Raw genomic sequence first — 23831 nt, 5'->3', positions numbered from 1 at the left:
CAGACACACGGCTTTTACTTTGAAAGGGGTAACCGGAAGCCAAACCCTCCGTTGTCGGCATGACACCGACACTTTGCGCTAGCTAGAAAACATGGCATCATATTAAATTTACCAACTGACGCCGCCTTTTTCTCCGTTATCATGCACAAAACCCGCATCTCTGAAAATGCAATGATCGTCTCAGCCTTTCGTTTGTTTGCGCTTGCGACCGAATTAGCCTTGCAACGTTAGTGTGGTGGACGGTCTGGAAGCTAGCTGTCGGTAGCGTTGGAAGAGGACACTGACAAGCAAGGATGGTGAAGAGAGGAACCAGAAAGCATCGGATACGTCCGGTTCTGTTCGCCATTTTTCTAGTAATTTTAATTGGACACCTGGGAGAAACGACCGCCGAATATGATCCCTACAAAATCCTGGGTGTCAGTAGAAGTGCGAGCCAAGCAGAAATTAAAAAGGCGTACAAAAATCTCGCCAAAGAATGGTGAGTAGTTGACTGACATCAGTTGCCTCGTTTCGACACCCATTCAGCTAAAAATACATAATCAGGACCCTTATGTAGAGCACTTTTAATCACCGTTTACAACCCGCTGTGATTTAAGAGCAATTGTTCTCCTTTAGGCATCCAGACAAGAACAAGGATCCGGCAGCTGAAGACATGTTTATTAAGATTTCCAAGTCCTACGAGGTGGGTGTATATCACATCACATCCACGGTTGAAGTTACCTGTGACTCCCTTCAGGGACGAGACAAACCCTGCTAGTATTGTGATACTACCATGCAGGACATGCAAGTCTATCAGGGGTGCACCAATCCCGTCCTCAGGGCAATGGTCCAGCCGGGCTTTAGGTCCTACCAGGCAGAAAACGCTTCTTCCAGGGAAAGTGGGATTCCAGGTGAAGGCGTATCTACCAAGTAGGACAGAAATCCTGGCTGGATTTCAGCCCTCGAGGACTGGATTTGTCTCTACAAGGTCAATGTCAGAAATGTTGTCTACATCCATACCCATGTTACAGTATTTAACTCAAAATGGAACCCATGTCTTTGAAATAGTATAAAACGCCTCATGTACTGTGACATGTTAAGTCTACTAATTATCATACGAGAAAAGGAAATAATGTTACATCGCCACATTAATCAAGTCCAGAGTGGCTAGAGTCTTTGGGAATTACATTTTTTTAAGAGTTTGCTTCAGTTAGAGTATTAATAGCACAGTTTTCTTCCCTCCCCCCAGATCCTGTCTAATGAGGAGCGAAGGTCCAACTTTGACCGATACGGGCAGATGGATGAAAACCAGCACACTGGGCATTCACAGCATCACAGTTACCATGGTTTCCACAACAGCTTCTTTTTTGATGAGTCCTTTTTCCATTTTCAAAGGTATCCCATTAGCAGATATGTGTTTTTTACTCTCTATACATGGAAATAAATTATGTTATTGGGATAATCATGTTATCCCTCCTGCAGGTCCAGGGACTTTGCAGACAGCAAGTATCTGTTTCACCACGCACAGTTTACAAGTGAAGTCCTTCCGGACAGTTTCAAGAGGCCGTATCTGATCAAAGTCACTTCTGAATGGTGCTTCGCTTGCGTTCACATTGAGCCTGTGTGGAAAGAAGTCGTTCAGGAGCTGGAGCCACTTGGTGAGTCTGCTATCAAAGCCCATTGAGGGATGACTTCATAATGTATGAATAAGTGTGATCTTTAAACTCCACAATTAAAAATGTTCATCACTATTTACACAAAATTGGAAAAGACAAATAAATGATTAAAAGCGGATCTCAAAATGCAGTCAGTGCAGTTACACGTCTTTCACTTGCATAAAAGGTGTTGGCATCGGCATTGTGGACCTGGGTTACGAGCGACGTCTGGCCAGTCATCTGGGGGCTCATCGCGCTCCTTCCATCATCGGACTGGTGAAAGGCAGGGTGACTTTCTTCCATCAGGCTGTGGTACGAGAGCACCTGCGGCAGTTCGTCGAAGACCTTCTGCCCACAAAACTGGTTGAAAAGGTAATCAGATGTTACCCTGGCATGTTTTCTTTAAAGTTAAATCAATCAAAGTCTCATGTCTACTGTTCTGCCCAGATTCATTGATCTCTGATCAAAATGTTTTGAAATAAATACATGATACGCCATGAACGGTCTTGTGTTTTAAATCTAAATTCAGGCTTGAATGATACAGTTTAATTCTTTAGACTAGATTTTAAACTCTGTCCTCATTCGTCCAGATCACTGATGACAACTATGTGAGTTTTCTGGCTGGCTGGCAGTCAGAAAACAAGCCAAGCGTTATCATCTTCGACCAGCCTCCTGTTGCTCCCCTGCTCTACAAAGTAAGCAGTATTCATGTGTACGCACACGCAAACGTCAAATTAATTGCGCTATATTTTTAAAAAAGAATACTTTCTGGTCGCATAACGTGGGTAGTAAATCGTCTGGCCTGACTGTTTGTCCTACGTTCCAGCTTACGGCGTTTTCCTTCAGAGATTTTGTCCGTTTTGGCTACGTAGACCAGGCTGGCAAACACAGCACTCGGCTGCTGAAGCAGTTCAACGTGAACACGTATGCCCCCACCATGATGCTTTTTAAGGAGGACACAGAGAAACCTGTGGACATCATTCAGGTGGGACCCGCGTTGAAGCAATAAAACCATGAACATGTATTTTCTGCATCATAAGAGAAGTTGGATTTGTCTTTTTCTTCTGCATTTTGACATTTTCTTGTTCTTTCACCACTTCAACCATGCAGGCCAGGGGGATGAAGCGCCAGATCCTGGATGAGTTTGTCTCCAACAACAAGTTTCTGCAGGTGCCACGGTTGGTCAACCAGCAGCTTTTCGATGAGCTGTGTCCCGTCAAACAGTTCCACCGTCGGAGAAAGTAAGACCTGATCAAGCAAAGCGTCTTTCTCGAAGACCCATTCAACATCCTATGTTAATATGAAGTGCCCGTAGATTGTCTTAGCAGTGAAACTGACTGTAACCTTTCAACAGGTACTGTGTGCTGCTGATCACAGGTGATAACCAAGACTTCAGCACAGGCAATAAGGCCTTCCTGGACTTTGCTTCAGCTAACAAAAAAGAGGTGCTGCGGTTTGCATATGTCTACCAGCATCACCAGCAGCCTCTGTGCCAGGCTCTGCTCCATAATCAGGCCGTACTTTCCCCTCAGGTCAGTGGACAAAGCACATTCACCTCAAATAAGTGCACGGAGCTGAAGGATTGCCCAAATCTAGCCTGCGAGCGTGATGTGTCATATCTGTCCTCAGAAGTGCTTTTTAAACCCACAAACAGGTGGTGATCCTTGAGCGGCGGAGCCAGGCTGGTAAGGCTTTGTACCGCTCAGTGAGTGGAGGCTGGAATGGCAGTGAAGAAGATAAATATAGGCTTCATGAACAACTGGAGCTCCTTCAAAAAGACCCCACATATTTGAGCTCTGACGCCACATTGCCAGAGCTCAACAATGAGATGGCACCAGTAAGACACCTTCTACATTGACTGGGAGACTTTTTTTACTGGATAATTGTGATAAATGTCATTGTTTTCTTTCAGATATTTATCATTCAGTGGATGAACGCCGCATATGATTACATCCTTCAGGTGTACGATGACCTTCTCTACTCAAACTGGTATGATTGGGTGTGTCTGTGTACTGGTATTCGAATGAGACCAGATTCATTTTAATGAATTATCAGAATCAAGGTTTCGGGACAAGTCTAATATCACGTCACCGAGAGGCCGTGCTTAATGAGGCTGCTGTGTTTTTACGATGCGTTTCTCTGTTCAAGGCGAGAGATGATGCCCATCCTGTCGCTGATCTTCTCAGCGCTCTTCATTCTCTTTGGTACTGTCATTATTCAGGCCTTCAGGTAAAGAGAGATTCAGTCTGGGACATATTAAAAATATCACGATTCAATTAAAATTACTTGGAGGAAAAGCCCTTGTTACACATTTTGCTCTTATATAAGTCAGCTGTGCCCTTTTTTTCCCCCCAGTGAACCGGGTGAGAGCAAACCACAGAAACCAAAACCAAAAGAGCAAATGCCACAATCTGACGACATGGCGTCGAGTAGAGCCAGCACTACAAGGTAAGGTAGCGGCATTGCTTCACAGGAAACTCCTGATTTCACAAATTGGCCTAAACAAGTGATTATAAGTAGATGTTTCAGAATTCATCAAGTCTGGGACCAATTCTGACACAAAAACACTATTAATAGAAATAGTATATATAAAAATATAAGTTTTTATATATAAGTTTTATAAGTACTGTATTAAAATGTTTTATAAGTTCACTACTGTGGCTTGAATAGAAAAGTTCATTTTCTTTCCCATGTTTCTCATTTGCTGTGCAGCCGTCCTCCGAGGAAAGACTTTGTGGAAGTGACCGAGCTGACGGACGTCACCTACACCAGCAACCTGGTCAAGCTCAGACCGGGACACATCAACATCGTCCTGGTGCTGACCAACGCCTCTAAGACGGCCTTGCTCCGGAAATTTGCCAAAGAGGTTTTTTCTTTCTCCGGGTAAGTCGCAGGAACACATTTGCATCTTCTGCAGACTCAATTTATTCTTCATCTTTGTTTAAAGAAATGAACTGACTTAAGAACAACACACATTACAGTTGCACTCTGTGCCTGCTTAATTTTGTGCTCTCTCTCTCTCTGAGATATTCACATTAAAAATAAAAGTATTTGAGATTTAAGGCCCAGTTACAGGTTGTGTCATAAGTCTAAACCTTCCATCCCTGCAGGACTCAAACTCTACACTTCTCCTTCCTTAATGCTGATAAGCACCGTCACTGGATGCCGTCGCTCCTTCGATTAACATCCGACACAATGCAGGGCTCGGGTCACTCGGACGAGGATGAGTCGACTTTAGACTACAGCGGCCACGTGCTGGCCCTCAATGGTTACAAGAAGTACTTCTGCCTCTTCAAACCCGTCTTCACGGGGGATGATCCTGACTCATCGTTTGAGGCCTCTGCTGAGAGCCGGAGAAAGTCCCGGTCCAGATCCAGCTCCAGCTCCAGCTCCCATTCCAGATCCAGGTCGCATTCCCGGGAGGATGGGGCCGTACCTACGAGATCTAAAAGAGCCATGAGCATTGAAGTCCACCACAAGCTTGACAGGCTGGGACTGTGGATGGAGAGGTTAATGGAGGGAACCCTACCCAGATTGTGGGTGCCTGTATGGCCCTCACTCAATGAAAGTACAATCAACTCCTCCACAGAGAGCTGAGGTGATCAGAAACATACAAAATTTGATTCATATACACGGTATTGCCTCCTATTTAGGTATTTAGAAATATGCCGAATATTATTGAATTTTCAAACGTTTATTTAAGTCTTTTCGATAGCTTATAACACTGTAATGCTGCAGCCTGTTTACGTAGTTTTTTTTTTAAAAACTCTCTGACAGCTGGAGGTTGATCTCTTGCAATAGATTGCGCCCACAAACGTTTTAAACACAATCTAATGGAGTTAAAATCTGAAGTGTAAGATGATTAGTAAGATATCCTGTGTCAAGACAGAATGATGGATAAACTGGATCAGTGCAGTTTCTAACCATCTAACCCAAAAAAGCTGATGAAGTGCAGTCTAAATCTGAGTGGCAGCTGCACACACCGGTCACAGGTGTTGTAGGTGTGTATATGCGTGTATGCTTTTAACCCCCATACAAGGAGACTAAATGGTACTGGCCACTGATGCACACAAAGGTGGACACACGTATCCGTGTGCTGTACGAGAAGCTCGGTACCTGAACACGGCCGCCGGGATATTTGCAACTATCGGCCTGGTGACGTAATCCCTCAACACAGACATCCACTGAGTCGTAAGCAGCTCATCTTACATTATTCTTTTCAGCAGAACTTTGATTTTTTTTTGTCTTTCTCCAGTTCAGTCCAAATTTTGGGACTGTTTGGGATGTCCCTTTACTACAATCCACCACCAGGGGGCAACCAAGATAGCATGAACCTTTTTTGGGGTTCTTGTGTCATCTGTTTTTACATAGTCTATCATCCATAATCCTAGCCTGCTGCAATATGTGTGTAATAATGTGTTGTAATAATGATCACAGTCTCATCTTTGTGACTTTTTGTTAAATTCATTATGTCAAAAGAAATTAACACTACTTACTACTGTACAAGGCCAAGAAAACAAAAAACATATTGCATTTCCTGTTGCAGAAAACAGGTGGGATGTGAACACACCTCAAATACAGGGGTGTGCTGTTAGTTGTTTTCTGTCTTATCATCATTATCTGTACATTCATGCACCAAAACCCACAGTAAGTCTTTCTCCCACCCCAAAGGTGCTGCTCTTTAGGCATTATATTAAATAATACATGTAGAATTTGATATAAGTGGTACCTTCAATATTTAAATTTGCTTTTTTGTTTAATTTTGGTTTAGATTTTGCTAAAAAGAAAAAATTGCCTGGATTGATATCAGGGAAATATGTTCCAGTTGTCCAGGTAAAACTTCATTCATGAGCCACTGTAATGTGCATGGAATACGCAGCTCTAAATCATTATAAATGTTCAAGGAGTTTACACTGATGACTTTTTAATCACTATCTTTATGAGATCATTTTCTCTGTAATGGAATAATTTGCTGCTTGTTTTCTTCATTCTTGTTTGTTCTTTGCTCCTTTGGACATTAGGTTCAAACAAAGTGTAACTTATAAAGAAATTTTAAAATGTTTTATTTATTAAAAGGATATGTTTGATCATATGCAGTGGCTGTTGCTGTTTTAATTTGGCTCCATTAAATGGATAATAGCAATAGGACACCCAGCAAAAGAGTGAGAGGGACCAGCTTGTTTGTGAGGTTCTGCTGTGCAGATTTTATTGAGACACTCTGGGCCTGAATGGATCTTCGGGCCCGAAGGAAACGGGAAGCAGGTCCTCTAGTGTTCTCTCCAGGTAAGAACCGTCGGGTTTTGACAGGAACACTCTCCAGTTTGTCCCAAACTGGTTAGGCAAAGACAAAAGAAACATTTACTAGATTTTATTTGGCAATGAAACAGTTTAAATAAACAATGTTTACAGCTGGATGAGCACCACCCATGATAATAAGAGTAAACACCTCATTAAATAGTTACCACCACTTTTTTAGTCGTACAACACGTACTGTGACATGATAAAAATAAGCTTAATCTCTATGGACTGAAGATGGTTTTCAAGAAGGTAAAACGGAGGAGAAGATCTAAGCAAATGGCAGGTGTGGGGCTCAACTTACCTCCCGCATGTACTGCCTGCAGGCACCACACGGGGAGATGAACTGGTCGGTCATGTCACTGGGAGGAAGAAAGGAGGAAAACTGCAGTTGTGAATATATTAATGCTGACCCCATTTTTCATGTCCATCCTGTGAACTGGCAACATTCATGGAACACCTCAAGGGCTGGTGGGGATTGACTAATGCTGCCAAATGCTGGTTGGCTGAGTGAGTCCACTTAAGATGTTCAGACTGTGCTGGGGAATAACGAGTGGTGGGTATACGATGCGAGTGTGTGAAACGTTACAGGAAGTTGTGTCACCATATTCTTCCTGTGTGGACGTGCAGAACTTACCTGGCAATCGCAATGGCCTTGAATTTTTTGCTCCCTTCTGACACTGCCTTGGCTATAGCGTTTCTTTCAGCACAAAATCCCAGGTAGAAACATGCATTCTCCACATTGCAGCCTGTGGAAGAGTCCAGTGAATTTAAGAATGTTTATCAGGGATCTGATTTTAACTGCGTAACCTTTTCTTGGTCTAACCTGTTTTTGTGCAGACGTGAACAAACATGAGATGTTATTAGCCCCACTTTTCATGTTTCATGAATAAATTAAAGTCTATCTTTACTTTTGTCTGCTCATCCTGTAAAATGTTGAAGGAATTTCACCTTTCTGTACTTTGAAGAGAATTATTTTATCTTGTTAGCATGTGTTGTACCATATGTTTCTGATAAGTGTTCACTTATCAGGTCAAGCTCCAGTATTCAGCCATCGTTCCTCTTTGTCTTATTCCTGTTTAACCTGTTGATACACACCCCCTGGTAATCCCTCATTCAGGATCAGTCATGTATGCCAAGTATATAATCATCAACATGCATTGTTGCCCTGCCTTCAAGGAATTTTAAGTTTCAAGTTCACAGTGTGAATATTTTTAGTCAGCAGCAATTCTCATGTATTTTTCTCTGCTAAAGTTTCACCTGCTTCTTCATCAGCTCTTTTGAATGGTTCAAAGTGTGGTAAAGTATAAGGTCATCCATACAACATTTCAAAAGGTGTCAATCCTGTATTATTTAGCATTATGTGTAGGTTGAGTAAAAGTGGTTTACAAGATATCCAATTCTTTCCTGTATCATCCATTACCTTCTTTAGATTAAATTGTGCTGTTTTATCTTTCCACCAGTCCCGCAGATTGTGGTTGATAATGAAGAGAATTATTTTATCTTGTTAGCATGTGTTGTACCATATGTTTCTGTTATAAGCACTTTAGAAGTTAGGAATGGTAGAATCTTTAGTAGGAATAAGCATAAGCAAGTCAGTTGACCCTTCCTTGACATGAATGTTGTTTGGATGGTTGGGGCCAGGAGGAGACAGTCAGGCAGAAAGTGGTAGACCCCATCATAAAACGTGACAGCAGAATTTACTAGTGTTGATAAAGTTCCTAGGCAGGAATATGACCTCTGACCTGGCCATCTGGGAAGATAATGGAGAATAAGGACCGCACCAACACTAAAGGAGGCTGGAAGAAGAAGATGAGGTCATCCGAGAAGAAGGACTGGATTGGACTGAATTAGCATCAATAATTTACATATGTTCTATAAAAGACTGGGCCAAGGGATAGTTAGGTTGTCAGACTTCATGCCCTGACAATTGACTGTGTTGTTTCTAGGGTTATGAACTGGCCCAGAGCTCTGTATATTTGTATCTTGAATTGGTTCTATTGTTAAATACATTTTGAAATTGGCATTTGTTTACTTGAAGTCTTCATTTAAAGAACACGCGGATTGGCAGTGACACACGAGAGGTATTGCAATCCAACAACTTCAAATATTCTCCTTTACCTGTTTTGAGTGCTACAAAATAAATGCAAGACATGATGCTTTCGCTGCACAGCAACTACACTTGCATAAATATTTAATACTAAATGATCCACTTTCTTATTCAATTAGGCGGGTTTAACCGGTTTCCCTTACCTGTAATCACGCGGTTGTCGACGGTCAGAAGAGCAGACCCCACTCTGAATTTACTGTAAGGACAGTGTGAGTGCTTTTTCACTTCGTGAGATTGGTCGATCAGCATCTTGATGGTTTCTGCCGATAATTGCGCCGCCTCGTTTTTGTTCGCCATCGCTGCTCTCCAGGGAGTCTGAGGTCGGTGAATGAGAGATTTCATTGCCCATTTTTATGTGTGGGTATAAAGGGGGAGAGGGAATGATAGCCAATCACAGACTCTTTGTAAAATCCAAAGTGCATTTGTCTGACATCATCCACAAAGTGAGACTAAAACAAAATCACTCAGCAAATTCATGATAAAACCCAAGTAGATTCTCAGAGTTTTATCAGCGGTTCTGGAGGATCCAGTGGATCCATTGGACGTAGTTTTTATCATTTTGAACAATGGCAGGGCCAATGTCCCAGAGATTTGGAAGGAGTTGGAGTTTGTGGTTTCCACAACTGCTTCTTCTTTGATGAGTTCTTTTTCTATTTTCCAAGATAGCCAATTAGCAGATATGGGTTTTTTACTCTTTAGACATGGAAATAACTCATGTTTGGAAGCACAGCCAAAGTGACTGACATCAACCTGGCTGCTGCATCCATAAAGAAACAAATGATTCATCCCTCCTGCAGGTCCAGGGACTTTGCAGACAGCAAGTATCTGTTTCACCACGCACAGTTTACCAGTGAAGTCCTTCCCGACAGTTTCAAGAGGCCGTATCTGATCAAAGTCACCTCTGAATGGTGCTTCACTTGTGTTCACATTGAGCCTGTGTGGAAAGAAGTCGTTCAGGAGCTGGAGCCACTTGGTGAATCGACTAGAAAAAGACTGTCTGTGGGGGCCCACTGAGGGACGACTTCATGGTGACACCATTTTAATTGTGTAAAACCAATTGGACTTTGCATCAGCTAATATTTGATGTTCTAGATCAGGGGTCGGCAACCTTTTTTATCAAAAGAGCCACTTTGCCCACCCCCCTCCCAAAAGAATGTGTCTGGAGCCGCAAAAAATTACAGAGTTTATAAACTTCTAAGTTTTAATCTTTATTTAAATTTTAACAGTTGAAACCAGTGAATACAACAAACAAGCCCACTTTAATATATATATGTATATATACATATGTTTAATAGTAGTAACCCATGCGTTCTCCCGTCCTCTTCGGGTTTGTTGGCAGCCAGCCAGTGATCAATGGACGCACCTTAAAATACAAAAAAAAACTACATCAGTTCTGAGTATGAGGATTTTTTTGAAAAAATAGCTTATTAAATTATGTTCCTCTTACTTGTTTAGTGAGATTTCTGTGTCTGCATTTCCCTGCAGATCTTCCCTATGTCGGCGCTGTAAGATGTGACTTTCATCTTCACGCAGGACTGTAGAGTCTCGCTGGTGAAGCGGGAGCGGTATTTGGACTTTATAATGTTCATGCTTGAGAAAACTTGCTCGCATAAGTAAGTTGAGCCAAAGATGGATAGGACTCCAAATGCACACCTTTTCATGTTGATATAGGTGTCGGGAATGGCATTCCATGTTGCAAAAATAAGTTTGTCGGGTTGGGGTAGTTTTTCCATATCACTCCATTTGTGCTCTTTAGCGAGACTAGCCCTCTGACGGACGACTTCTTCAAGATCCGCTGACAGGGATTTAAACTTGTTAACCCACAAAACTTTATCCGAATTATCGGCCAGTTCAATTTCTAGATCAGGCTTACTTACTCCTGTGAATGCGGATGTGTTCAGCAGGGATGGGTCGCTGTTCAGTGGTGCGACAGGGAAAGAGAGAGTCTGTTTCTCCTTTCTGAACTCACTGAACCTTTTTTCAAATGCAGCTTGCATTGCAGTAATGGCACGGTGGAAATAATCACAATTTATGTGATTGTTTGCTTCTTTGAACTCTCTTAGGGAGGGGAAGTGAGAGAGCGTGCCATTTTGTACATCTCTGGCGAACACTGTCATCTTGCGCTCAAATGCCAAAATCTCCTCCAGCATGTGCAGTGCCGTGCTTCCCTGTCCTTGGAGATTTTTATTCAGCATGTTCAAGTAACTTGTCATGTCCACCATGAAGTAAAACTTTTCCAGCCAAGATGGGTCTTCCAGTTCAGGATACCCAAGGCCTTTATTTCCCAAGAAGGTTTTTACGTGCTCCAGACAGGCAGCGAAGCGTTTCAGCACCTCCCCCCTGGACAGCCACCGGACTCTGTTGTGCAGCAGGAGATCTGAATACGTGTTTTCGACTTCTTCTAACAACGAACAAAACTGTCGGTGGCTTAACCCATTCGCAATTATTTTGTTCACTATCTTAATAACAAGGTTCATTACTTCCACACATTCAGGGGGAAATGTTTGTGCGCAAAGTGCTTCTTGGTGGATAATGCAGTGAAACGTCATCAGATCTCGGCCCAGTGACTTTTGAAGTAAATTCACAAAGCCCTTCTGTGCTCCTCTCATACTTGGCGCCCCGTCAGTAGATACCGACACTAGGTGAGTGGTGTTTATCCCTTTATCTTTTAGACAACTCACAACAGCATCACAAATGTCCTGCCCCCGAGTTTGGCCCTTAAGCGGTATGAGTTCAATCAGTTCTTCCTGCGGCCCATTAGCATTGGCGTACCTGCATAACAGTGCTATCTGCTCAATATCGTTTACATCACTTGACTCATCACAGGCAATTGAAAATGCTTGAGCTGAATTAATATCATCAATTTGCTTACTACTGATATTTGCTGCCATTTTAATGGTCCTGTCCTTAACAGTCTTTGCAGAGAGAGGCATGTCTTTAATTTTCTGAACAATTTCATTTTTGTTTTTAAAATCGGAGAATAGATGCTCTGATATTTGAATAAACGTTTCTTTTATGTATTCTCCGTCTGTGAACGGCTTACCCCTCTTCACGATCTCCTGAGCTGCCAAAAAACTAGCAGCTGTAGTTGACTGTGGAGAGCTGATCCATTTTTTGAAAGATAGTTTTCTCTCTTCAGCTTGTCGTTGCAATTCCGAAATTGCTCTCTGGCGCTCATCTTCGGTTGGGTATTTTTCAGCAAATGCTAAATGCTTGCTTTGAAAATGTCTTTCAACGTTACTTTTTTTGTTGTTTGATAGTTTCTCGCCACATATCAAGCACGCAGGTAAGCCAGCGTCATTGGCGGTGAATGCAAAAGCAGATGTCCACGCTGCATTAAACTCTCTATTTTCTTCCGAATTTTTTCTTTTTTGGGCTCTTTTCATGCTTACAGTGGTAGGGGTTCCCGCCGTGGTACCACCAGCAAGTGAAGGCGACGGCTGCTGACGTTGATGTGACATATATTTAAAGTGACAAATTATAAAAAAAATAATTAAAAAGCTTTATTTAGATGGTATCAACTAAAACCCTAGGGGAATTGTGCAACAAAATGAACACATAATGACCATAATAAAAGAAAAAAAGAAAAAAAAAACATTCCATGATTTTTTGTCATGGCCATCGGGAGCCACTATAAGGAGGCTGAAGAGCCGCATGCGGCTCCAGAGCCGCAGGTTGCCTACCCCTGTTCTAGACACTTCAAACGATGAACAGCACATGGCATGTTATTGGGTAAGTCTGGCTTGTCTTGTTTAAAGGGTAAGGGCATTTCATAATGACCATCCGGTTTATGTTTGATTCCATCTTTCAGCTTGTTCAAGAACTGGAGATCTTCCTGAGAGAAGACTGCTACTTCTCCCACTCGCTCACTGAAGTCTGATTCCAGCACTTTGATTACATCATCTGGAGTAACCACTTCTTTGATGCGAGTGTTACAAACATAGTGAACTTCACTCTTGAGCTTGACTGTTGGTTTGTGTGCTGGTATTACCTGCCTTACAATGATGCGGTGACTCAATCTCATTTTCTTTTTGTTCACCATAACTCACTATGCTCCAACCTAAATCAGTTCTCTGAGCAAATGGTTGGTTCTCTTCCCCAATTACAACTTCTCTGGGCATCAGAGCTTGTGGGCTGTTGTAACCGATCAGTAGGCCAATCTCGCATGCCATTAGTGGAGCAATGTGCTCTGCAAGATGCATCAGGTGAGGCCATGCCTTGGCAGTCTCTGGTGTTGGAATGTGTGAGCGATTAGCAGGAATGAATTCACGAGTGTAAGTTGCTGGCACTGTGATTTTCTTAGAGGAGAATAGCCCTCTTATTTGTAGGTATTTCAGTCTTTTACATGTGACTACTGTTTTCTTTGATGTCATAGTAGAGAGTTTCAGTTTAACGTGCTCTGAATTCACATCTAGAACGACTGCCACATCCTCAAGAATGAATGACGAGTCACTTTGTGAATCAAGCAGTGCATAGACGAGAACTTCCTTGCTTGAATCACTTGAGGTTGATACATAAACAGGTATAATTGTTGAAGTCTGAGTATTATTACTGTCTTGTACAACTCTGTTAGATGTGATTTCTTTGGTTACACTTTGTGCTTCAGAATTTTCTTTCTTTGATTCATGTTTTAAGCGATCTTCATGAAGACATGTAGGGTGACGTTTTGAGCAGATGTCACACACCATTCGCTTACTGCAGCTCTTGGATTGATGGCCATGACTTAAGCATCCAAAACACAATTTCTCGACTTGAATAAACTTTACTCTGTCAGATACAGGCCTTTCAATGAATCTTCTGCACTTATATAAGCTGTGTCCTGTTTTCTGACAAAACACACATGTGACTATGCTCTTCTCACTAGTGTTAGTTGTGAGGATCTTTGCACCAACAGTTCTATTCTTGAAAACAACTGTGGTTTGGTTCTTAACTTTTAGTCTCTCAGATTCACTCTGCTGTAAAGCATGGTAAGAGGTTATAGGGTTACATGCGATGCTAGCTTCCATGCTTAGGAAAGTCACAAAATAATCAAAGCTTGGGAACCTTCTGTGTTCCAGCTGATACTGAGTAGCTTTCCGATTCCATCTGGTACTTAGCCAGTCAGGTAGCTTGGCAGTAAGTTTCTGATTCTCAATTCCATCATTAAGAACATTTAAACTCTCATTATGGGTCATGGCAGATTTACAGCTACGTAAAAAATCCACAAACTTTCTCAGTTCAGCACTCTCCTTTGGGCCTATTTTTGACCAAGCATGTAGTTTGTCTCGGAGGGCTTTAGCAATTACAAAGGGCTCACCATATCGTTCATTAAGCAAGTCCCATGCTGCGTGATACGAGTCTTCTGAATCAGTCAAAAAATATCCTTCTAAAGCCTCTTTAGCAGCTCCTCCTACATATTTCTGAAGGAAGAAGATTTTTTCTGCTGCTGGAATATTTTTCCTCTCAATCAGTGTATGGAAGGATGACTTCCAGTGGTTAAACTTGAGTGGATCACCGCTAAAGATGATAGGCTCTGGGATAGGTAGCCTATTTGCTGATATGGCCTCAGCCAAAACTTTGACAAGCTCTCCTGAATTATCTTGAACAACATGTCTTGGAGCTGAATCACTTTGTGTGTGTTGATACACAGGATTCATCTGATTGGTTGCTTGCATATCTGTAGATAGTTCTGTATTGTGTAGCATCTCACCTTCATCATAAACTTGAAGCTTTGCTCTGGCTGAGTTCAGTCTTTTCAGTTCCTCCAAACGCTCAAGTTCTCTTTTTAAGTCTTTGACTGACCTTTTTCTTGCTGCACTTTCTTCTTCTTGTTGCTTTAAAAGTGCAGCTTCTTTTCTCTCTCTTTCTATTTTGCATTCAGTTTCTTCCTTTTCTGCTTGTAGACGGCGAGATACTGCAGCTGCTTCTTGGTCTGCAGCTATCAGCTCGTCCTCGACCTCAAGTCTTTGCAGTTTCTCTTGGTGACCCTCTTGTTCAGCCATAATCTTCAGTACAGCTTGTGTGGCTGCATATTCTGCTGCAGCTTCTTGTCTTTTGGCTGAGGATACATTAGAGACAACAGAATTAGCTTTAGAATACTTAGAGGCTGAATGTGAGCCGCTTGATACAGACGACGCAAATACAGAACCAGCATCAGGCCAAACAATCTTCTCTGCTGTTCCTTGCATTTGAAATTGGGCATTCTGAACCACAATCCCTGTGACAGATACACACTTATCCATCTTGCGGCACATTTCATGTTCTGGGCTGTCAATCCTCCGATATTCATCATAAACAATATTCAGCTCTGACAACTCCCTTTGAACAGTGCTGATATGTTCTAGAATGTTGCTAGGGTCCTCTTTTATTACAGACCTTTTAGCAACCTTGCTGAGAGCTTTCCAGCGGTCATAAATGCTGTCAAAGCGTAGAAGTAGCCCTTTAGTCTTTTCCTTGTGAAATTCTTTTCCTTTTTCTGTTAATGTGCGGTCTCTTTCACTTCTACGAGGCTCTTCAAACTGGACTACTTGTGCATCATCAGGCTCATCTATCTGCTCTGGTTCTGCCATTTGAAGGCTACTTCAGAGTGACAGTTTTTACTTTTGACAAATGAATTACTTAGAAATTAACTATATGTCATTAGCTTGTCTGACATAAGCAGTTTAGCCCTAAACATGTTCTTGAGGCACTCAGGTCAATAAACTTAAAGATAATTTTGCTTCTAATTAACCCTTAAAGCAAGCATTAAAGGACTAAACTTAAATGCTCATGAATTATTTCAAACCTTTCAAAATGTACAGATTACCCCTTTAACGAATGAGGTGCTCAAATAAGACATCAAACGTAAACGACATTAATTGCTCATTAAACTTATGACTACTGTCACTAAACTTCACAGTCCCTTGTGGTTTTCCAGACTTGTGTCCCTTTTCAGAGCATTTTAACTTGTGTGTCTGACTTGTGGACGTTCGTGGAAAACCGTTGAACATGTGTCTTCTTGTTAAACATCGGCTTATCTGCTTTTCCTTCTTGACGAGCCGTCTACGCCTCCTTGCTGGGCCCGAGCAGGTCCGTCGAAGCAGACTCGAGTTCGACTATCACTCCCGTCAGAGAAGCACGGACCACAGTTCTTTTGACACAGATGATTTATTGGCACGACATCGCCGTAAACGCCATCACCACCGTCGAACTGTTTAGCACAACACACAATTAAACAGGTTTCACATATACAACACGTACAAACGCAACATAAGAAAAACAGATTACCTCGCTGGCTGCACCCCTGAGGGAATGAGTCCACCATGAGCAAAGAAAAACGTCTTAAAAAGAATGTCTTCTGCAACTTCCTCTTCTCGCAGTATTACCTCAAATAAAAGTTCGTGAAGTGGAGTACCACATTAAAGGTCCGTCACTAAACAAAGAACAGAAACCACTTCCGCCTGTATGATGTGTTAAATAAAGGAATTAAATATTCATAAAAATAAACAATGTTAAATAAAATATTCTACAGACATAAAATGACAACATAAATGATATTTATGGCAGTTAAAATGGGGCTTTCCCACAACTCGCCGCCACTCTAGCTGGCTTTCCGTTCCACATACTGGATCCTTCCAAACATCCTGAGTCGAGCTGAGTTGAGATGAAAATGTTGATTTCGGCCATTGATTGGCCAAGAACTGAGGCATTCCCAGGACTCCCAGCTGCCATTTTTGAAACCCGCCACATGTGCATTCATATCCCTTTGGTGAACAACACACGAACAGCGACGCACAAACCAAGACTATGGTCCAACGACAAGGCCTTTGTGCTTGTTGGCTGACAAGAGAGTGCAGAAGGAGCTCGACAGCGGGATCCGAAATGAGAAGGTTTACCACAAGGTGTCTGAGCTGAGGACAGCTCACGCGTACCAGCGGACATTAACACAGTGTTGAGAATAGTGGAAGAGTGTCTGTAACTTAGCGATCACAGTCTCTTCCCTCTGTTAACTTTGATTCTGCACCTTTATTGTGTGAAATGAAATTAGCTACATCTTTCTCCGGACATACGTCATAATATCTGTACTCCTGTCATGAACCTTTGCAACCTGTATGAAATAATTACCTCTAAAATCCATCATTTTAAAATGTAAAAATGTACCACCATCTTTATCTGCTATTCTTCTCTTTATTGGAATAGCTATTTTGCATTCTGGGGCAATGAACAAAGAAAGTACAACTTAATTCTTTTAAAATAAAAAGCTTTAAAATGGTTTATTTATTTAAAACAAGAGAAGGTTTGATCTTATTCAGAGGTTTTGTTTAATCTGTTAATTTTAGCTTTGTTTAATGAATATTTAAAAATACATAGTAGGATAGACGGTAAAAGAGTGGGAGAACCAGATCGTTTGTGTGGTCCGAATGAATTGGTGCTTATTCAGACACTTTGGACAGGTCATCAGGACCAAATGAGATCGGAAGCAGGTCCTCCACTGTCCTCTCCAGGTAAGAACCATCAGCTTTGCTCAGGAACACTATCCAATTTGTCCCAAACTGGATGGGCAAAGACAAAAGGAACAACACGTGGGACAATTTTTAACGAAACCTTTCAAATATTCCCGAGCATGATTACCCTCCATAATAATAAAAGACAGCATTTGCAAGAGATGCTGACAATTATGCAATAAGGTGAGAGGAGGAACGTCTCCTAACGGAGGCGCCCGAGGCGCGATGGCCTGGATGAACTTGGACGCAACGTAGAAACAAGTTTAGTTTAAAATTTAAACAGCCAAAGTCACGAGAGCCACCAGAGGCGTCGTACCTCCCTCAAGACCTGCCTGCAGCCACCACACGGGGAGATGTACTTCTCAGTCATGTCACTGGAAAGGAGAAACAAGAAAATTTACATTTGTGAATGCATTAGTGCTGAAGACACGTGTGTGTGTGTGTGTGTGTGTGTGTGTGTGTGTGTGTGTGTGTGTGTGTTAAGCCTCTATTAATACGCAAATGAGATTAAACCCTGAGGGAAAAACTTATCTACGTATATTTGATTTCTGTTGCTTTTGTCCATTTAGGTGGAGCCTTTATGAGCTCACAGGTGAGTCAGCTCATAATGAGTTCAACACGTACCAGAATTTTTTTTATTTTTTTTTAAAGTTCGATGTTTGGTAATGTGGGAATTTCAACAGTGTGAGCTTGTGAAATATTACAGGAAGTTGTGTTATCACATCCTTCCAACGTGAACAGGCAGAATTTACCTGGCAACGGCAATGGCCTTGAACTGCATGCATCCTTCTGACACCGCCTTCGCCACAGCGTTTCTTTCAGCACAGATTCCCAGGTTGCTACATGCATTCTCCACGTTGCAGCCTGTGGAAGATTCAGGTGATTTTCAGGATATTTGACTTTATCACCAACCTTTAAACTCATCCAGGGAACATTTCTTCTCCAGGAAGAATGTTATACTACTATACTTTATACTCATCATAAAGATGAGCCCATCGGCAATGTTTGACTAGCTAAGCTAGTGTTATTATTGATTAAAAGGTTGTATTGTGTGCTGTGTGTGCACTTCGGTGGCACGCACTTCTGTTAGAGACTCACTACTGCACATTTTCAATATTGTTGTGTTTTTGTTGTCATTTATCAACAATGACATCACTAGAGTTTATGACCGCCTTGCTTTGAAGACCCCCCACCAATGTTGGATTTTCCAATTTTAATAGGAAAACCATCAAAACCTTTAAGCCGAGGAGTCCCAACACTTTGCAATGCGCCCTTATTTCAGTAGAAATAGCATTTGGTTGTTGCTTTTTGCTTTTGCAATATAGCAAATACAAATATTTATCCGGGCAATGGATACTGAGGTCAGCCCATGACCTTTTTCTGGTGGTTAATGTTAAACCCACCACTCTACTATTAAAACAGACAAGTTATGTTCCTTACCTGTAATCACACGGTTGTCAGCAGTCAGGAGGGCAGACCCCACTCTGAACTTGCTGTATGGACAATAGGCTTGCTTTTTGGCTTCATGAGATTGTTCAATCAGCTTCTTGATCATTTCTGCAGACAACTGTGCCGAGCTGTGATCCGCAGCCTTCATCGCCTGGTTTTTGGTGTTGACCTGGGACATATCTGCTCTTTGGAGTGTCTGAGCGGCTTTTGTTGCTCTGCTTTATATGTGGATGTGCTGGAGTCAAAGGGGAGGGGAAATGACACAGCCAATCACCCAATATGATGTCACTGGGCTGTTATGAGATAAGAGGAGTCCTTATTGGCAGCAGCCTTTCAATCAAAACAAGTAGCTGAAAGTCCAGGATGTTGCTTCAAGTAATTATTAATAACGAGCAGACGGTGTGAGAAAATATGGATCTTTATTAAATCCACTCCTAAATAGTGATAAGGAGAAAAACAACACATATTACCTATAAAATCCAAAGTGCCTTTTTTTGAGTGTGTACAGTAATTGTCAGACTTATTTTTGACTGTATGCAATATTATCCTGAGTCCTCTCTCATGCGCTCCAGTTAGTGAGTGTAACAAAAGTCACTCAATGAATTTGTCCATCCACCTTGTCCTCTGGGAGCCACCACTTATATGGACAGTGTAAAACACTGTTAGCGTCATCAATTGTTCTGGGTGACCCACTTGATCCATTCAACGTAGTTTCTAACCTTGGTGTAGACCCCGGGGAAGTAAGCATAGGCACAGCCGATGCCCCAGGACACAATGCCCTCAAATTTACCATCACATATGAGAGGACCTCCCGAGTCCCCCTGCAGAAGCAACAGAGAGGTCAAATGTTAATTCAAGTCCTCAACGGGTACGTTTGGAGTTCTGAAAGGTCACAGGTTCAATATTTTAAAAATATGTAATCATTAATATCTGCCATAAAGGATCCGACCATCCCCTGTAATTCTTGGAAGCAGGATTTTTTTTTTAAAAAGTTTATGTTTATGCTTATTTTAAAAAGGAGAAATATAGACAAATTGTGCAGAAGAGTGACATAAAAATGTTAATATCTCCTTGAAATCATTTTAGCTTTTGTCAGCTTCTGTCTCAGATGTTTAGACAGCAAATTCCCCCACAGTGAAGTGAGATTCTGCACAGGCCCAGTTTTAGGATGATGGTTGCAGTTGGTTCTTCCATGTTGATTGACCATGGTTTGGTGTTTATTTAGATTTTTTTCCTGTTTAAAAAGTGCTTGTCCTCTCTCTGACCCTATGATTCATGCAGTTTTTATGGAAATGACTTTTTCCATGATCAAATTGTGATTTAAGAACATTGGAATAAGCTGTTCTAGTCCCTATTCCAACACAAGCACGATTGCACACACCTGACAGGCGTCTTTTCCACCCAGGACGGAGCCGGCGCAGATCATGTTCTCTGTGATCCTGAAATAGTAGTAGAACCAGCAGTTGATAAAGATGTTCACGTCCACAGACCTCAGTTCAGGTGACTGAGCGTGGCTGGGGAGCCAAGTCACGCCCCAGCCGCTGACCGTGCACACAGCCTTGTCAGTCAGGGGCGGTGTGTTGCTGTCTGGCAGTGCTGTCAAGTTGACCCTGGAGCTGATGTTAGCCGGACGGTCCAACTGAGCCAGAGAGGACATTTCCCTTCAGTCATTCAGTGCACATTACAACACCGCGCACGGCAATAGTGACAGCTGGACAGCTTGTTATTAGCATATCTCTTTGGTTTCAGTCTGTACATTCTGGCTCACTGTCTAAGATTATTGACACATGTTTCTGAGAGGAATACACTGTGGATTATCAATCATTCCAACTGCTGTCAGTGACACCTGGTTGGGTCGTTCCTGGCACCACCTTAGCAGAAAATGTGTCAGAGCTGCGTGGGTCTTGCTTGAATCAAGTTTACATGGACATGTGTATATTTCTTTTCCATACCTTTATCAGCATTATGTCATTATTGAATGACCAAGGTTTGTAATTATAATGCCGGATGATGCCAGAGACCGAGAATATCTGTTCGAAGCCCTCTATGGTGTGGATGTTATGTTCTCCCAGGACCACCTTCATCATGCTGCTCCTGAGGGGGCACAGAACAAGAAGAGGGAACTCAAATCAGATATTCTGATTGTTCTTTTTATGTCACATGACAAACAGCCCTTTTTCTTTTGTGAGTCTTCCGACTGGAATTCATGAAAGCTCTGAAGCTGCAGTTACTCACGGTCTCCAGCAGTGGGCGGCAGACACCACCCACTGGCGGTGGATGAGCGTGCCTCCACAGAAGTGGTGGTCCATGAATAGAAGGGAGGCTTGGTGGTTAATGGAGTAAGGCTTCACCACTATTCCCCCGATGATTCGCTTCCCCATCACAGCTGAGAGATAGTGAGGAGGCTTTGTTAATGACCATGACTTAAGCTATCATTTCAAATAAACAAGACAATTTCTGCTCACCTGTGAGGTTTATAATAAGGAGAAGGTGAAGTAAGGGGTGATAGAACAGAGTCAGCTTCATCATAGCAGCTACAAAAAACACGCAAAGAAATAATTCAGTGACAAATCCATGAATACAAATGGGTCTTATGGGCTGCATAAATTAGCTCTGCAGGCCAGACTGTGGCTCATATGAAAATGATAAGAAAGTTCAGAGTTTATTCCTGACGGGAACTTCCGCAGCCAAATTTTCAAGCTATCGCTTTCTATGGTTTCATTTTTCAATTGATGAATTCCCAATAAAGCAGCATCAAAACTCACCTAATCTGGAGCCAATTAAGTATAGAGTTCAGGTCCAACATCCACACACTGGCACACCCACCCTCACACGCTGCTCTCATACCGGGACATCACAGCCAAGCCTGAGAACGCTCCGAAGGCTTTTATACTCTTACCCCTGTCATACTCATTGTTCCTTGCCTTTGTGCACTTTATCCAAGTGTCTCTCTCTCACACACAGACACACACACAAACACACACACACACACACACAGAAAAACACAGTGTGACCTAGTACATGACAAAAACCCACAGCCTTCTCTTTCATGGCCTCTCTCTTCCTAAGGGCTGGCCCTCATTGGTTCAGGCTATTGTCGTCTAATGGAGACAAAATTACCCTCTATGGCAATGAATAGCATGGGGGCCAATAAATTAATCAAATTACACTGCCTGTGATGTCTGAGCATGATGATTTTGTCAGCCTCTGCTGGTAGAATGCTGCAGGACACACTGGACTGACGTAATCTGCTTTCTAAGCAAGTCCGTTTAAGGGTTATCCGGATCAGTCGGTCCCTGGCCCAATGACCGGTCACTTTTGGAATTCCAGCTCTTGTTGTTTTTGTTCTTGCGCGCACACACACACACACACACACACACACACACACACACACACACACACACACACACACACACACACACACACACACACGGGCTTTAGGTTAGTAACTCAGCTCCTCCACGCACTCTCCACTCCCCGAGGGAGTCCCACTGTTGGGATGAAACCATATAGCCGACTCTGTCTCCCCCCAGGTGCAAAACCAAGAGGACAAGTAGGTTGTCTTTGTGTGAGGGACAGAGAGCGGTGCGGTGAGGCCTTTCACCAAGCTGCACATGCAGAGCAGATCAGCAGTGACTGTGGATTCTGCTCACAGGGACCGCCACTGGTAGGCCGCCGTCATTTGGGCCGTTCTCATGGGCAAATGTGTACATTTGTGCCAAGTTTCAGATCGAAATCCGAACAGTGATGTTATGTGCGCTTCACATTGATTTTCAGATCTTGATGGTTATGTTCAGAGCACATGGAGATTCAGCTCCAGGTTAAGATGACTCGCCCAGATTTTTAGCTGCTGACCCGAGGAGACAGTGTTCTGTTTTAAATTGCCTCACAAAAGCCATTTCACGGGTTTGACTCATTGCAAGCATGTTCTCCAGACCAGGTAAAGGTGAAGTTGTTCTCTGTGGTTTTTATCCTATTAAAATAAAGGTCAAGTAAAGAGAAGAAAAAAATTGATTTTACAAAGTCGTTTCAGCAAAAATAACTCTAATAATGAAAGACCCCGCAAATTTATATCAGTATATTTTTCTGAATGTATGGGACAACCAATAAAAGTATTTGATTGAAAAAGCATAAGCAGAATAAGCATAAAAAGTGGTTTTATTGTTTACCCCAGAGGGATATATCACTGAAGAAAGTGGAATGGTTAGGGGTTAGGGTTGGGGTTAAGGTTGGGGTTAGGGTTAGGGAGTTAGGATTAGTGGTTAGGATTAGATCTACAACCCTAAACACCGGGTTTGCAAAGGTAAAGATGACATCATGAAGTAGAAGTTTTTGATGGCGAGAGGTCAGGCGACCATGGCTGTGATGGTGAAGGGGAGGTAGGTTACCCCACTGGAATCACAGAAGCGGGGGCGCCTCATTTCTTTCCCATGGGAGTGTGTTGTTGTGATTGGATGAGGAAGTATGAGGATCGCTTGTATTCTTAAGCCTTTAGGCTTTACTCACCCTGACCAGGCGAAGGGAGCAGTGAACCCAAAATCTCTCCTGGTGCTTCCTCATTGGTGTGCCAATGTGAGGAAACATATGTCAACATAACCACATAACAGAGCCTGAACAGGAATATCTCTCCATTCCACCATGTAAAGCTATTCATTGTAAGATTGCTTCTAAAACGTTGTTATTGTCATATCTGACACTTATTCCCAGCAGGACATGTCAGAACACCACTGTCTTATCAGTCAGATGCTGCACTGCTCGGTTAAAAGAGCTTGATAGAGGCTCGTTTTTAAAAACAGGGAAGAAACAAATGCAAATTCATTTTTCACTGTGATCTAAAACCTGAACGAGCTCTGTTGAAGAGTGACCTTGCCCCGCTGCGCA

General features: G+C 42.4%; 5 protein-coding genes and 1 long non-coding RNA gene across 6 annotated transcripts; 2 read left to right on the top strand and 4 right to left on the bottom strand.

The window, feature by feature from the left end:
* The first annotated feature begins 44 nt into the window (after window positions 1–44).
* On the top strand, window positions 45–6726 carry dnajc16l (DnaJ (Hsp40) homolog, subfamily C, member 16 like). Its single transcript, XM_003973638.3, has 15 exons — window positions 45–478; window positions 616–682; window positions 1229–1374; window positions 1462–1637; window positions 1822–2006; window positions 2225–2329; window positions 2461–2619; window positions 2745–2875; window positions 2989–3166; window positions 3289–3471; window positions 3547–3623; window positions 3783–3863; window positions 3990–4082; window positions 4347–4517; window positions 4745–6726. The coding sequence occupies exons 1-15, from the start codon at window positions 294–296 to the stop codon at window positions 5229–5231; spliced, it is 2424 nt and encodes an 807-aa protein (XP_003973687.1). The 5' UTR covers window positions 45–293; the 3' UTR covers window positions 5232–6726.
* LOC101061814 (cytidine deaminase-like) lies at window positions 6682–9378 on the bottom strand. The gene is made up of 4 exons (XM_029826519.1): window positions 9183–9378; window positions 7567–7678; window positions 7234–7291; window positions 6682–6965 (listed from the first exon to the last, which is right to left on the bottom strand). Exons 1-4 carry the CDS (start codon window positions 9334–9336, stop codon window positions 6840–6842), a joined length of 450 nt encoding a protein of 149 aa, XP_029682379.1. The 5' UTR covers window positions 9337–9378; the 3' UTR covers window positions 6682–6839.
* Window positions 9379–9510: 132 nt separating this feature from the next.
* Window positions 9511–12988, top strand: LOC115246843 (uncharacterized). Its single transcript, XR_003885933.1, has 4 exons — window positions 9511–10067; window positions 11534–11681; window positions 12300–12771; window positions 12851–12988. It is a non-coding gene; the product is annotated as an uncharacterized lncRNA (long non-coding RNA).
* LOC115246842 (uncharacterized) lies at window positions 10235–16329 on the bottom strand. Its single transcript, XM_029826516.1, has 3 exons — window positions 16285–16329; window positions 10487–16207; window positions 10235–10402 (listed from the first exon to the last, which is right to left on the bottom strand). The coding sequence occupies exon 2, from the start codon at window positions 15585–15587 to the stop codon at window positions 12990–12992; it is 2598 nt and encodes an 865-aa protein (XP_029682376.1). The 5' UTR covers window positions 15588–16207; window positions 16285–16329; the 3' UTR covers window positions 10235–10402; window positions 10487–12989.
* An 835-nt stretch (window positions 16330–17164) lies between these two features.
* Window positions 17165–19166, bottom strand: LOC101075038 (cytidine deaminase-like). Its single transcript, XM_003973613.3, has 4 exons — window positions 18942–19166; window positions 18254–18365; window positions 17818–17875; window positions 17165–17549 (listed from the first exon to the last, which is right to left on the bottom strand). The coding sequence occupies exons 1-4, from the start codon at window positions 19126–19128 to the stop codon at window positions 17430–17432; spliced, it is 477 nt and encodes a 158-aa protein (XP_003973662.2). The 5' UTR covers window positions 19129–19166; the 3' UTR covers window positions 17165–17429.
* A 186-nt stretch (window positions 19167–19352) lies between these two features.
* Window positions 19353–21835, bottom strand: LOC101062045 (trypsin-2-like). The gene is made up of 6 exons (XM_029826518.1): window positions 21716–21835; window positions 21416–21484; window positions 21186–21336; window positions 20903–21044; window positions 20332–20589; window positions 19353–19771 (listed from the first exon to the last, which is right to left on the bottom strand). The coding sequence occupies exons 2-6, from the start codon at window positions 21477–21479 to the stop codon at window positions 19622–19624; spliced, it is 765 nt and encodes a 254-aa protein (XP_029682378.1). The 5' UTR covers window positions 21480–21484; window positions 21716–21835; the 3' UTR covers window positions 19353–19621.
* Window positions 21836–23831: the final 1996 nt, after the last annotated feature.

This window comes from Takifugu rubripes, chromosome 19, assembly GCF_901000725.2.
Source record: "Takifugu rubripes chromosome 19, fTakRub1.2, whole genome shotgun sequence".
NCBI classification, from domain to species: Eukaryota; Metazoa; Chordata; class Actinopteri; order Tetraodontiformes; family Tetraodontidae; genus Takifugu; species Takifugu rubripes.
The sequence above is the reverse complement of the archived record's forward strand: the minus strand, read 5'-3'. Positions and strand labels throughout refer to the sequence as shown.